Genomic DNA, 15,469 nt, shown 5'->3' on the forward strand with positions numbered 1-15,469 from the left:
GTTAAGGCAGGTCTTGCCCAAAACTGTCTTTCTTGATGAATGCCTAAAATTCTGGGACCCTACCCATCATGTTTTTGCCTTCCCAGAAGGAGAGATTTGTCCCTTTCCAGAAGAAATTGCCATTCTAGGAGGTTGGAAGATTGAGTTAACTCCCGTTATTCCCGACTTTCAGAGGGGATGGGCTAACAAGTACTGTGATTTCCTTGGTTTGTCACGAGATTAGGCCCGTGCCTTTGTTGATGGGGAACGAGTAAATTTACTCGCTATTGCTCAGAAATTTGGTCGTGCTGACGACCCATTGATTCCTGCAGCGTTCCGTCGTAGGGCTTTTGGATTGATCATGCTTCATCTTTATGCTTTTGAAGGACATATTGAGGTACCGACTTGTTACGGTAAAGCGAAATTCATTCGGATTGTTAAACAAATGGAATGACGTAGGAGCCCGGCTTGGCTCATTCTTGCTGAAACCATTGCTGGGTTAAATGCTCGAAAGGCCAACCTGAACCTTGCTTATACTGGATCAACCCGTCTTCTACAGGTATGTCTTTTCTCTTTTCTTTTCTTTCTTTTTTCTTTTTTCTTGTTTTTCTTTTTTTTTCTTGTTTTTTCGTTTTTTTTTCTGCTTCTTTTTTTTCTTTTTTTTTTTTGGCCCACCTCCTTTCTTTTTAGTGGGGTTTGACATCATTTCCTGTAGTCTGATTCGTTTTCGGTCACAGAGCTGGCTATGTGAGAGACTCGAGTTGGTTGATCCACCCAAGGTTCCGGGTGCATATGAAGTGAGAAGCTTCACTTCTTGTCATCGTCAATTCCGAACTGGAAAGAGAGAGGTTTTATGGCGATAGTAGCTTTCGGCCAATGCTGGGTTATATGTTAGATGGACTTTTCCCTGGCTTCGCCTTACTGCAGTTACTGGTTTGTCTGAAACTGATAGAACCAGACGTCTCACTCTTTTGGGCTTGGAGTGATCCACCCATAACTATCCGGACCGTGTTCTTCGACAGGTCGGTTGTCGGTAACGGATTCCCGCTGTTGAGCCTGTTTGTAGCCAGGTTCAAGGAGTGACTCTCGCGAGGTGCAATGCATGGTTAGAGTCCTGGACTCGGAGGACTATGTGGCCTATTTCTGAGCCATTTGCTTCTACTTGGATGTCACCCTCTTATTTGCAGTGGACTATTGAATCTTCTTTCAAGGCCTGGAGAAAATGTTACGAGGATGAAGCCGTTGATTATAAATACCGCAAGAGAGGGGAGAAGAACCAGGAATTCTTTACTGGGACGACCCCGATTTCATCTCGGCCCGAAACAGAGATCGACTTGACTCCTAGGACTGACTCTTTGGTTTCAGATGTGTGGAAGAGGTTAGGTCCGAGAAATGAAAGTGGGTTGACACTTGCAGAAAGACTTGGTCCTCAACCTAATGTGAAAGACAGACTGGGCCCTCGGGAAGAATTGATGGTTCCTTCGAAGAAAAGAGCCCGAGTGATGATGGGTGAGACTTCGTCTCGTCGTGATGAGGCGTGCGACCCGGCTGAGGGTAGCAAAGAGTAGTCTTCTACATTACTATCGACTATTACTATTACTGTTTGTGTGTTTTCCTTTTTAGTTTTGTGTGATGGGCTTCGCCCGGAATAAAATATTGTAACGGGTTTCGCCCGAAATTTAGAATAAATAAAAACTTATTATTTATTAGAAATCCCCAGTTTCTGCATCAAAAATTTCATTTTTGCTTTACATGTTTCAGTTGTACTCTTAACTAAGAGTTGCCTACGTATCTGCTTTGCAACATAATCAAACCAAGTCCGTAGTTCTTACATAAAACATTTCATGCAGTGTAAACAACTCACAACTTATTCTAGAAACATTTCCAATTTAAAGATTATTTCATAACATTTGAGAATGAGGTCGTCAAGGATAGTATTTCTTCAGCTGGTCCAAATTCGTAGGATTTGTGAAGTCATTCCCATCCAAATCTGTTAGTCGAACATCGCCTCCCGACAAAATCTTCTTTACCAAATAAGGGCCTGCCTAATTTGATTTTACCCCTTGGGTCAATTGGTAACAAAGCTCTAACTGATTTGAGAACCAGATCTCCCTCACTAGTTCCCCTCGGTTTTACCTTTTTGTTGAAAGCTCTCTCTATCCTTTTCTGGTAGAGTTGAACATGGTACAATGCGTTCAGACGTCGCTCATCGAGCATGACTAGTGAATCATATCTTGCTTGAACCCAATTTGCTTCAGGAACCTGATTTTCTAGTAGGATCCTTAGGGACGGTATTTCCAGCTCAATTGGTTGAACCGATTCTATTCCATATACTAAGTAGTATGGGGTTGCTCCCGTGGCTGTTCTAATTGAAGTTCTATACCCCGATAATGTAAAGGGTATCTTTTCTGTCCATTCTCTATAGTTGTCAGACATCTTCCTTACGATGGCTGTAACTGTTTTGTTGGCCGCCTCTACCGCACTATTCGTCTGTGGTCGGTATGGTGATGACTTGTGTTGTTTTATTTTATACCTTTAAACTATAACTTCGGTCTCAGCTTGAAAATGAGTACCATGATCACTGAGGAATTCATGTGGTACTCCGTACCGGCAAATGATGTCATTCTGAATGAACTGTGCTACTTGCTTTGCTTTCAGCACTTTGTAAGACTTAGCCTCTACCCACTTCGTGAAGTAGTCAATTGCAACAAGGATAAAACAATGCCCTCCAGTTCCTGATGGGTGTACTTTTCCAAAGATGTCGATTCCCCTGGTTGAAAATGGCCAGAGTGACGTCATGGTGTATAACATGGAAGGTACCACATGCTGTACATTTGCGAATATCTGACAATTGTGACAATGCCTGACATATTTTCAACAATCTGTTTCCATCGTTGTTCAATAATAACCAAGTCTTATGATCTTACGGACTAGCATATGGGCATTCATATATGGCCCACACTCACCGTCATGGACTTCCTCCATAACCTTTTCAGCTGTTGGTTTATCGATGCATCGAAACAAAACACCTTGAACGTCTTCTTGTACAATTGCCCGTCATCGGTCTTTTAATGAATTAGGCGGATAATATTCGTAGGGCGCGTTTTCCACGCGTGTCAAGGTCGGGAGGATACTTTCCTGTTTCCTTGAATTTCAAAATGGATGTGTACCAGGGTTCGGTTTCACCTTCCTCGGTATCATTGATTACATTCACATAGGCAGGTGACGATCTTCGTTCGACACATATTGGCATACTGTTTACGTGGCTAGGAATGTTGATCAAAGCAGCTAACTTTGACAATGCATCTGAAAATTGGTTTTCCTCTCTCGGGAGGTGAACATATCGAATGTCTTCAAAGTATTTTTCCAATTCTTCGATTCTGGTTTGATACGGGGCTAAACTTTGGCTCTTAATTTTCCATGACCCGCCCACTTGATTTATTACAAGGGACGAATCTCCATGAACTAGCAACTTCTTCACACCCAAGTCTAGAGCATTGCGTAAGCCGAGCAAACATGCTTCGTATTCAGCGGCATTGTTTGTGACATTGAAATCCAGTTTGATGGACACGGGCACGTGTTCTCCTGTTAGCGAGATAAGGAGTATACCTACTCCATATCCCATATAGTTTGATGCTCCATCGAAATACAAATCCCATATGTCATTCTCGATGTGTACCACGTTTTCGTCGGGAAATGACCAAGTGTCGATAACTTCTGTTTGTTCGATTGGATTGTCAGCGAGGAAATCGGCAACCACCCTTCCCTTTATCACTTTCAAGGGTACATATTTTAGATCGAATTCTGTTAACATGAGGGTCCATCACGACATTCTTCCATTTAGCACTGGTTTTTCAAACAAGTACTTGATCACATCCATTTTTGAGTAGACACTCACACTGTAGTTGAGCATGTAATGTCTTAATTTCTTCGTTGCCCAAACTAGGGTCACACACGTCTTTTCAAGAGGTGTGTACTTTACTTCATAGTCTAAAATATTTTTACTGATGTAGTAAATAACTTTTTCTTCTTTGTCAACTGTTTGGGCTAGCATAGCCCCCATTGCCGTATCTGTAACAGTTAGATATAGCGATAGTGGTAGCCCAGCCATTGGTGGGCTCAAAACTGGTGGAGAAGACAGTACTTCTTTTACTTTATCGAATGCAGCCTGACACTGGTCATCCCACATATCATGCTCACCGACCTTCAGTTTCTTAAAGATCGGCTCACAAATCATCGTCAACTTCGCAACGAAATGGCTTATGTATTGAACTCTTCCGAGGAAACCTCGAATTTCATCTCGGTCTCGGGATGGGGCATTTCTATAATGGCTTTGATCTTTTATAGGTCTACTTCGATTTCACGGTGGCTAACGATATGACCCAATAATTTGCAAGAGGTGACCCCGAAAGAACGCTTTTGTGGATTCAGTCTCATGTTGTAATTTCGCAATATTTGAAAGATTTTTCGTACTGCTCCAAGATAGCCGCTACGTTGTTTTGACTTGACTATCATGTCGTCGACATAAACTTCAACTTCTTTGTGTATCATATCATATTGCAACATCGCTGCTGTTCTCTGGTACGTTGCCCCGACATTTATCAAACCGAAAGGCATTACCGTGTAACAATAGGTTCCCCATTGTAATGTGAATTTCGTCTTACTGATGTCTTTCTCGGCCGTCTTAATTTGATTGTAACCGACATATCCATCCATGAAAGATAGCAATGCATGATGTTGGAATATGTGTCCTCCGACAATAATGCGATCACGACTGTTGATCATGATGATCACATGTTTAAGTCTCATTATAAAGAATACAATTGGGAAGTAATATTTTATCACAATCGATCAACATATATCGGTAATGATTACCGACTAGAGTTTGACATTACTGTCGTGCGACGGTGGTGATCAGTTGATCCCCTAGGTCATACCTATAGGGCAACACTCTTAATTGATCATTTAATTAATCGTATAACGTTACGAGTTAATTAAATTACTTGAAAATTGACGGACGATTTTGGAGGTAAAATTTACGTATCACATTGAAATTTGATTAAATGAGATACGGTCTGAGTAATTGAATTGTATCATTACTCAGATGAAATTACTGTTTAAAGAAACAATTAAATTTGAATGAATTATTATAAATACAAATTGTTGTGATTTATAAATTGGTAAAATATTTTGGTACAAGTAATTATGAATTACTAAGTCGATTTTTGTATGTGGCGTATTTTTAATAATACGTTGATTTTTAATATGTTAAAAATGCACAACAAATTTATGCAACATATGACATGTGACATATTGACAATTGACAAAAATAAAATGGATTCCATATTAACTATATGTACCGAAATTAAGGGGTGGTTTAAGCAAATATTGTGTTTGTTTAAATTAGTGGTAAACATAATGATTGTTTGCTTTAGTAGCCATGCAACCCTAGTTTACCTTGTGAAGATAAACAAGTGCATGTATTGGCTCACTCCACCCCCTACTCCACCCGGTTTTTCTAGAGGAAAAATCACTTGGTTTTTCCTCTCCTTTTTACCATATACTCAATAATGTTATTGATGTATTATTCATTCTTTACTCATCCAAAAATTAGAATTCTAGAGAGACAAAAAGCTCTCTTCTTCTTCTCTCCCAAAACCGAAAATATTCAGTGTTTTATAATATTTTTGGGTCATTTTTCTACAAGATTAATATTGTACTAGTAACTATAATATTAATTTTAATTAAGAGAAAGCCTTGGGTATAAATCCTTGGGAGAGATCCTACACTTGGGTCTTAGTTCATCCAAAAGGGAAAGCTCAAGAACAAGAGAGAAAGGTGATCTCTCCTATGCCCATTAAACCGAAAATCACAATGTATGAACATTTCTTCTTTATTTTGTTTAATAGTTTGCATGCATAAGATCATTAGTTAATTTTATGACAAATTAATTTATAACATATATGAATATGTAAGTATATAGATCTTCTTTTCCTTCAATCGGTATCAAGAGCCTTGGTTGTTTGCATGCAAATCAGTTAAAAGTTTTTCCGAGTTATAAAGATTAACATATAAAATTTGTAAAATTTGTGTTATTATGATATATCACGAAATTAAGTCATGCATGTTAAAATTTTTGGTCCTAAAATGTTTTAGGATATTTTGGTTAAATTTACGGATTTTTGTTGTTCATATTATACAATAATGGCATTTAAATGTGATTTTATGAGTAAAAATGTCATTTTCGGTCTAAAATTAGCTATACTTCGAATTTTCCAGTGATTTTTGGATATGTTGGGATTTTTGGATATGTTGTCACATATATTATTTTGAGATAACCTGTAAATTTTCATAATTTTTTGGACTTGTTATGCTCGAAAAATGGATTTTTTATTATTAAATTCGGATTTAGGTGAAAAATAGGTTAATATGAGATAAATTTCGAATCTGGTCATAGAAATTTAGTATGTTGTCACATGCAATTTTACAAGATGTGTGTAAAATAATGGGCTATAGTGAAGTCTTTTTGCATGATTTATGGATTTTTGAAGAAAAATAGCATAAATAGTGACATTATTAGTAAAAAAAAAATTAATGAAACATAATCTATGACTAAGGAAAAACAACCAATGTTGCATTTTATTATCTTTTTCAAATCTAAAATTGAAAAGTGAATGTATATAATTTTTCACATGTTTTTATGATTATTTTAGTTAAAACCGATAAACCGCAACATTGTTTTTCCGGAAAAATTTTCGAAATTTTTTGACCTAAGGTTTTGAACATTATGAGTGTCATGGTATTTTTCCAGAATGTTCATGAGTTTAAATTTCAAATTTCAAATTTATTTGAAATTTTGTGATTTATTTGAAGTTTATAGCTTATTTTTGTAATTTTTAGTCCTTTAATGAACAATTTTATGAATATGAGTTAATTATGGTCAAATTATTAGTGAAGACTAAATTTTGAGTCTTAAGAGGTTAGGGTAATTAACTTATGCATAAATATGAATTTATGTAATTTTTGTGATTGTAAAATGTTGAAATCACGCAAGTCCGTAAAAACCGAGTAATATACGATATTGGCTATTAAAGGCGATTTAGCATAAAATTGGGCATGTTCATACATATTATAATGCTGCATTTTCTTTATGATTGTCATAATTTTTAATTTATGTAATTTTGAATTATGTAATTTTTACTTAGTATGGCCTTAGATTTTAATTGGTATTTCCCGAAATGTATGGGAATATCGATTCGGTTGTAATTTTATTGTGATCTCGTATCACCGTTTTGTAATTTAATAGATTTATTTTATTTTAGTTACAAATGTATAATAGGAAATTATGTAATTTGCTATGTAATTTAATTTATCTCGGAGTTCCCAAAGACGGATTTCTTCAAGATGGCGATACATAAAGACGGTGTTACCTCGAGATGCGTGCCACAACCGAAGTTCAAGGGACCAATGGAGTTGGTTTCCGAATATATAATAGTTAAATAGTTTTTCTATTTTAGGAAGGCCATACTAGGATTTATTTATTTTATGCTTGCATTTTATTTTATGTCGCATGCATCGCTAAATCGCCATAACTAAAACATGCATCCTCATTTTTATCGAGTTTATCGACAGTGTCAATTAGAATTATCGTAGTTCGCCGCTTTAGTTCACTTAAAACGTGATAGATAATAAATTGACATGACCTCTCGCTAAAACAATCAATTGAGACATAGCCTTACCAAAGAGTAGAAACCATGAAAACCTATTTCGTGAGGGAGTGAACTCGGCCACACCGGGGTACAAACCTTGTTACGTAGGGGAAGTGGGTGATAAATGTCTATCCACCGAATTCATGTTGATAAGGGTTTCATCGGCCACAGGGTGCCCAAGTTAAATATGGGTTTGGATTATGGACACATTTATTCGAAATTTGGATTGAACTCAACAAAAGTTTTTCGATGAGGGTTTTATCGGCCACACCGTCCCCTTGTTGAATGTGTTTTGGGCTAAAGATATATGTTAATGTAATATTATCGACCAAGAGTTCTAAAAGTAGAATCGATTAAACGTTAATCCACCGAGTTATATTGATAAGGGTTTCATCGGCCATACTGTGCCCAAGTTAATATGAATTTGGGTCTTGGAATCATTTATCTAGTTGGGTAGAGGTCACTAGAAAAATGCATAAAACTTGTTTAAATCATACATTTTTACGAGTATTATTATTAAAACGACATTTGTTTTACTCCTTCTATTTTGTTTTGTAGACCACTTCTTTTTCCTCATACGAAATGACAACACCAACTCCAAATGCCACGCCTCTCGCTAATACTTCATGGCTCCGATCCTTCATGGATCGATGTAAACTTGAAAAGAATGGGTCAAATTTCTCCGATTGGGATGCCCAACTCAAATTGGCCGCCCAAGGTGACGACAAGCTTCCTTACCTTACCGAGGCCTCTCCACCCGAACCTACTACTAGGTCGACCGCCGCCACTAGGGAAGCATATGAGGCTTACCAAAAGGAGTCCGCCGCAATGAAAAATGTCTTAATATTTGCGATGGAGGCGGACCTCCAAAGAAGAGCCTTTAAAATGGGCAATGCTAATGAGATTTACTCCAAACTTGTGACAATGTTTTCACAAACTCCGCGGATCGTCCAATATGAGGCGGCCGCGGCATTCTTTGATCTCGACTTCAAAGAGGGCCAAAAGGTTAGCCCTCATGTGCTCAAACTCATGGAGCTTGTCGAGACCTTGAAAATTCAAAAGGTTGAAATCCCCAAAGAACTCATTGTAGATAGGATTCTACACTCCTTGTCCAAAGTCAAAGCATATGTTCAATTCCGGGTGAATTTTAACATGCAAGACAAGGATGTGTCTCTTGAAGAATTGCACAAGTTACTTGTGCAAGCCGAGAGGGACATGGGGTTAAATGTGAACCCTCCAAAAGATGTGCTTAACATAAGCACTAAGAGTAAGGGGAAGTTCAAGAAGAATGGGAGGAAGGGTAAGAAGCAAACTCCCACATTCACCAAAGCTAAGACTTGTGAAGCTAGCACTTCAAATATAAAGAAGGGTCCTCTTGAAAAATGCCATTATTGTAATGGTATGGGACATTGGAAAAGAATTTGTTCCAAATACCTTGGTGATATTAAGGCTAGAAAGATTACTCCAGTAGGTAAATGACTATCCTTCTTTTGTGTTTCTAATTCAACTATGGTATTATGATGCAAAGTTGTGATAATGTATCTCCCTTTTTATTGTAAATAGGGCCTCCACCAAGCAAAGACAAGGGAAAGGAAAAGAAAGCATGAGAAACCATCAAGAAGCTAGGGATAGCTTTCATGGAGCTTTGCTTTTCATTGTCTTATTTTTTAAATTATGTTTTGGATTTTAGAACCTTAAGTTTCCGTGTTCGACATGGAAAGGTATTTTGGATAATGGGTTGTATTTGGATAATGGTGACTTGGTTTGCAACCCAAGTCACCCGTTTTATCATTTTATCCTTTTGTTCTAAAATTCATGTTTAAATGCTTGTTCTTATAAACATATAACTTAAAGTGATCTAATAGACAAATATAATGACGGGTTTCATTATATGTCCACATGCTTAAGGCTTGTGTATGATCATTTATAAAGCGATTTTGAGTCTATGAACTCTCTTAAAGGAATGTCAATCACCAAGTACACATACGAAATCAATAACTATTAGTCAATCTATGAGATAGTTCTCCTTATACTTCAAATCATTATTTGTGTCTCATATGCTATCTTTGAATCTATAGTGTATTTATTCTAAAGATAGAGTGGGAGAAAAATGAGGACATAACACACGAGACAAGATAAAAATTGTTAAAGATAAAAATTGTGTACTTGTGTAAATGTAGATCTACGCAAGAAAGAATGATTTAAATGAAGGTATATCTATTTACATAGTATACCAAATAGATGAGATCTATGGTCTCAAGTATGTTCTATATGACAAAAGAGACCAAGTGAAGTAATCGAAAGAACATATTCTTATGATAACTACATGAGGAGACCAAAAGAAAGTTTTGGAAGAAAAATGACTAATGTAAAGTCTTAACAAGTTTTTTGACTAAGTTCTATATGATAAATTTTGACCAATAGTTTCAACCTTGAGATTTACTTAAGAGCCTAAATGAATCACTGTAACATACTAGTTATGATCGAGTTGCGAAGATTGATATACCGATATCTTCAATGGCCAAGTTTTAACCACGCAAATGTCATTGCTTAACCTCATTATGAAATGGTTAAACCTCCTTCCGAAAGGGTATTTCGAAGGACGTGTTCTAGATATTATTTATATTTGAATAATGACATTGCTACACATCATTATGACATGAGTGTGTTAGAGATTTAAAATCTCTTTCCGTAAGGTTAAAATGAGACCTCTTCGAAATAGGTATTTTGAAGGGATATGATGGGAACATATATGGTTTTATCTTAATAACTTGGCAACGCAATTCATATTTCAATTCTTGAAAAGTTTCGATTGAGAAGTCAATTTCGAAATATGTGGAATTGAGTGGGAGTTAGGAAATTATCATGTGAAGACATGGAATTTAGTGGGAGCTATCATCTTTTGAATGTTTACAACTCACCACTCATTAAAGAATGACGAGCTAACACCTTCCTTCATAAAGGAAGTTTTGAGTTTTCAATTCTGGATGAAAATGGACTATGATGAATCCAATTACATCAAGGGATGTTGGATAAGTATTGGGAGATACACATCGGATCAACAGAAACATAGGTTATTCATCTAAATGAAATGGAATTGCCATTAGCAGTCATGGTCGTTCCTTGAACCTAAATATTGTTGATGACATGATTATTAGTTACTAATGTTTCCGCCATTAGAATGATCATGCACATGTCCAATGGTGAATCATATGCATAAGAGCATGATGATTCATTGGTAAGCCACAATAGAAACGTCATGAATTCTCAAGAAGAATCCGATGAGCGATTTCGGTGTTTGTCAGAATGCTCTTATATGTGTCAAGAGGTTGCGCATATTAATGAAAATCCGAGCACATGTAAGGATTTATGAGAATCCTAAATCTTTCAAGCCTAGAAAGAGAAATAAGAAGTTTTGGAAAGATACTTAGTTAAATAAAAAGTTACTCAAAACTAATCTTTCCTAACTATGCTAGGACAAATTGTTGTAAGACTCTGCAAAACATATACCTAGTACATTGTGTGTGGATGGAGTACTTGATCAGTACAAGTTATATCATTCACCACAAATTCGTTCGTTATGTGATAATCGATAAGAAAGTTCTTTCAAGATAAAGAACCAAAACCGAGGTCGGGAACCTTGATGTGTACTTGGTAAGGTTCGTGCTATGAGAGAGAACATGAATGTAAAGGAAAATGCAAGTGTAAGAAGTTTGAACACATGGACACATGGCATGTTAAACTTCTATTGCAATCAATAAGTGTTTACACTTACCATATACATCACAAGGTTGTAATATGGTATTGACTACCCGAGTGTGATGTCGACATTTGTCGTTTGAGTTATTATTAACTCACCTTGTACATTGTTATGTCCAAACGGGTTGTGGAGACAATTGAACCCCGTTAAAGTGAACATGGATTAACATTGTATTTGCCCATAGTCACTTACATGAGGTGACGTCTCGAAGTGACTAGAGTGTGATGCGATTGATGGCAAGTTCAAGTTCCATAGAGTCATGTGAGATGACTAGTCGATCACATAGGCAGACTGTTAGGAACATTTTGTCGGGCCTAATGACCGCTTATAGAGTTCTGGCAAATTTATATAGCCTGGTCGTGGCGAGAGCTGCTATAGTATTCAAATGAGTCAATTCTTTTGACAAAAGACTATTCGCCTAAGATGGCACAGTTTCAGATTAACTTTGATTTGTGTTACTACGACCTTCGTAAATGGGGTCAAATGGGCATATTTTGGGTTATGATGGCTGTGGCTAGTCGAAGGGAATGAGTGCGATAGGAATTGTCCACCCCTAGTCAGGGTTATAACAATATCTCAGGGCCACTCGAGGAGTAATGAACTGTAAATGCGTGGCCACGCTCGAAAAGTATCTATGATAGATAAGTCCGGTCAATCAGTTATTCTCCAGATCGAGGAAACCACTCTCGATATGATCACTTGTAAGTACGACCTGAAAGACACCTTGCATTGAGTGGGAGATAGTAATAGGATAAGAGAATTGGTGACGCACACTTGTCGAGGACAAGTGGAAGATTGTTGGAATATGTGTCCTCCAACAATAATGCGATCACGACTGTTGATCATGATGATCACATGTTTAAGTCTCATTATAAAGAATACAATTGGGAAGTAATATTTTACTGTCAACTGATCAACATATATCGGTAATGATTGGCTGACTAGAGTTTGACATTACTGTCGTGCGACGGTGGTGATCAGTTGATCCCCTAGGTCATACCTATAGGGCAACACTCTTAATTAATCATTTAATTAATCGTATAACATTACGAGTTAATTAAATTACTTGAAAATTGACGGACGATTTTGGAGGTAAAATTTACGTATCACATTGAAATTTGATTAAATGAGATACGGTCTGAGTAATTGAATTGTATCATTACTCAGATGAAATTATTGTTTAAAGAAACAATTAAATTTGAATGAATTATTATAAATACAAATTGTTGTGATTTATAAATTGGTAAAATATTTTGGTACAAGTAATTATGAATTACTAAGTCGAGTTTTGTATGTGGTGTATTTTTAATAATACGTTGATTTTTAATATGTTAAAAATGCACAACAAATTTATGCAACATATGACATGTGACATATTGACATTTGACAAAAATAAAATGGATTCCATATTAACTATATATACCGAAATTAAGGGGTGGTTTAAGCAAATATTGTGTTTGTTTAAATTAGTGGTAAACATAATGATTGTTTGCTTTAGTAGCCATGCAACCCTAGTTTACCTTGTGAAGATAAACAAGTGCATGTATTGGCTTACTCCACCCCCTACTCCACCCGGTTTTTCTAGAGGAAAAACCACTTGGTTTTTCCTCTCCTTTTTACCATATACTCAATAATGTTATTGATGTATTATTCATTCTTTACTCATCCAAAAATTAGAATTCTAGAGAGACATAAAGCTCTCTTCTTCTTCTCTCCCAAAACCGAAAATATTAAGTGTTTTATAATATTTTTGGGTCATTTTTCTACAAGATTAATATTGTACTAGTAACTATAATATTAATTTTAATTAAGAGAAAGCCTTGGGTATAAATCCTTGGGAGAGATCCTACACTTGGGTCTTAGTTCATCCAAAAGGGAAAGCTCAAGAACAAGAGAGAAAGGTGATCTCTCTTGTGCCCATTAAACCGAAAATCACAATGTATGAACATTTCTTCTTTATTTTGTTTAATAGTTTGCATGCATAAGATCATTAGTTACTTTTATGACAAATTAATTTATAACATATATGAATATGTAAGTATATAGATCTTCTTTTCCTTCACATGATTCGCGGTATTGTCAACCAAGATATCGATGTGAGGTAATGGAAAGTCGTCCTTCGGACTAGCTTTGTTCAGCTTTCGAAAGTTCACGCAAACACGAAATTTTCCATCTTTCTTTGGTACTGGCACTACATTGGCGACCCAATCCGAATATTCCGATACTTTAATGAACCCGTCTCTGAGCTGTTTATCAATTTCCTCCTTAACTTTTAAAGATCATTCCGAACGCATTCTGCGTAGCTTCTACTTCACTGGTTTGAACCTTGGTTTGATTGGAATCCTGTGCTCTGCAATTTCCCTATCAATTCCCGGCATATCTTTGTAAGACCACGCGAAAACATCTTTGAACTCAAACAAGTCGATGAACCGTTGTCTTTCTGCGGGATCTAAGGTAGTTCCTATCTTAAGCTCCTGTGGTTCTAAGGTGGTTCCCACATTGATGGTTTCGGTATCTTCGATCACCGAGTTTCTTTGGTCATATTCTTCTAACCCTTTAACCAATTGTGGAGGTGGTTCCACCTCCTCTTCATCTTCTTCAACCTGTTCGCCTTCGGCCTCATTCTCAATGTCACTACTAAAATAATTATTTTCAAAAATTGAATTGCAATCTAAATAAAACAAGTCGTAAGCAAACTGGTTCATCTTATTATTATTAAATTGAAACTGCGCGAAGTGCGCTAACATCTGGGCCAACTGATTCGAGGTCAGTGGCAAGACAAAAAAGGTATTCGCGACAGGCCCCGGGATACTGGAATTGGAAAGGGGTTCATTGAAAGGAAATAATTGGGAGGGGGTGGCTTCGACACCTGACTCCTTAGACTCAAACCTAAGACTCTTATCAGACTCAGACTCAGACTTAGAATCATCCAGTTTGAACATTTCTCCTTCAAAGGACAGTAGAACTTCTGTTCTGCGATGCAGTAATAATCCATATCCATCCTCATCTTCTCCTCTAAGTAAGACATTCTCCTTGCTGATCTAAACCACCATTGATGCCAAGCCTTGGTCACTTGGCTTATTTCTGTGGCATCCCATCCACAACGCGGCCGTATGTACCCTACCATTAGGTCTTCTGAGGACCCTACCTTGTACGCGGGCGAGTTCTCGTCCGTACCATGATGGACTATGTATTTGGGAGGGTACTTGATGAATGCTAGATAGTTCGAGGTTAGCTTTTCTCTGTTTTCATCTCTTTCTTGCTGCGTCCTTAAGAATCACGATCGGGAGTATCTTCCCGTCATTACCCTATTCGTTTCTCCATCAATTTTGATTGCTGGATTTTGGATCCCCGTGAAGTTTTTGGTAGTGGTGAGCTTGTCGTGGGCGTCTTTCATTGCTTGGTGTTTAGAGATCGACTTTGTGGCATCTGCCTTAGTCTTTTGGGACTTCTTAACGAGGGAGGCCTCTGAGGTCGACCCTTCACTAAGTGCCTTGACTGCGGTAGGTTCCTTTGAAAATCCCTTATCTGGAACATTCCTGGCAACAGAGGTGGATTTAAGGACATCTTTCCTTAGCCTCAAGATTTAATCTTGGGTTTGTGGGGTAGCTTCCCTTTTGGTAAGGTAGATATCATCTTTATTATCGTCCAAAATTCCATGGAGTTCGTTCTCATCCTGGGGAACATTTGGTGTGTAGTTGATATCGACATTCCCGAATCAAACTTCGTTCTTCGAGCTTGGAAGGTACTTAGAACAATCAATAAGTACTTTCCCTACAAAGAAATTCCTGGGCCGACGGTGATCTTGGACCGGAGGGTCATAACAGATATCCTCCGAGGGTTTCAACCGACTTTTTGTGAGTTCGATTTGTTTTTCAAGTTCAGATATTTCTGATGGGGTAGTTACAGCTTTCTTTCCACTCATTCTTTCTGTAATAGCGTCCAATCGCGCTATCATCAACTCCACGATTTTACTTAGCTTAGTGACGACAACTTCGGTTGCTTTCTTTCGGATTTGAGG

General features: G+C 37.2%; 2 protein-coding genes across 2 annotated transcripts; both read right to left on the bottom strand.

Annotated features, from left to right (window-relative positions):
* Positions 1-1,953: 1,953 nt before the first annotated feature.
* On the bottom strand, positions 1,954-2,415 carry LOC141619864 (uncharacterized). The gene has a single exon (XM_074436887.1). It carries the CDS (start codon positions 2,413-2,415, stop codon positions 1,954-1,956), a length of 462 nt encoding a protein of 153 aa, XP_074292988.1.
* A 640-nt stretch (positions 2,416-3,055) lies between these two features.
* LOC141619865 (uncharacterized) lies at positions 3,056-3,793 on the bottom strand. Its single transcript, XM_074436888.1, has one exon. It carries the CDS (start codon positions 3,791-3,793, stop codon positions 3,056-3,058), a length of 738 nt encoding a protein of 245 aa, XP_074292989.1.
* Between the last annotated feature and the right edge of the window lie 11,676 nt (positions 3,794-15,469).

The sequence above is a fragment of the Silene latifolia genome, chromosome X (genome assembly GCF_048544455.1).
Source record: "Silene latifolia isolate original U9 population chromosome X, ASM4854445v1, whole genome shotgun sequence".
Lineage (NCBI taxonomy): Eukaryota > Viridiplantae > Streptophyta > Magnoliopsida > Caryophyllales > Caryophyllaceae > Silene > Silene latifolia.

Excerpts from the sequence above, each read along its gene's own strand:
- LOC141619864 (XM_074436887.1), bottom strand. The coding sequence starts at position 2,415 with ATGTCTGACAACTATAGAGAATGGACAGAAAAGATACCCTTTACATTA.
- LOC141619865 (XM_074436888.1), bottom strand. The coding sequence starts at position 3,793 with ATGTTAACAGAATTCGATCTAAAATATGTACCCTTGAAAGTGATAAAG.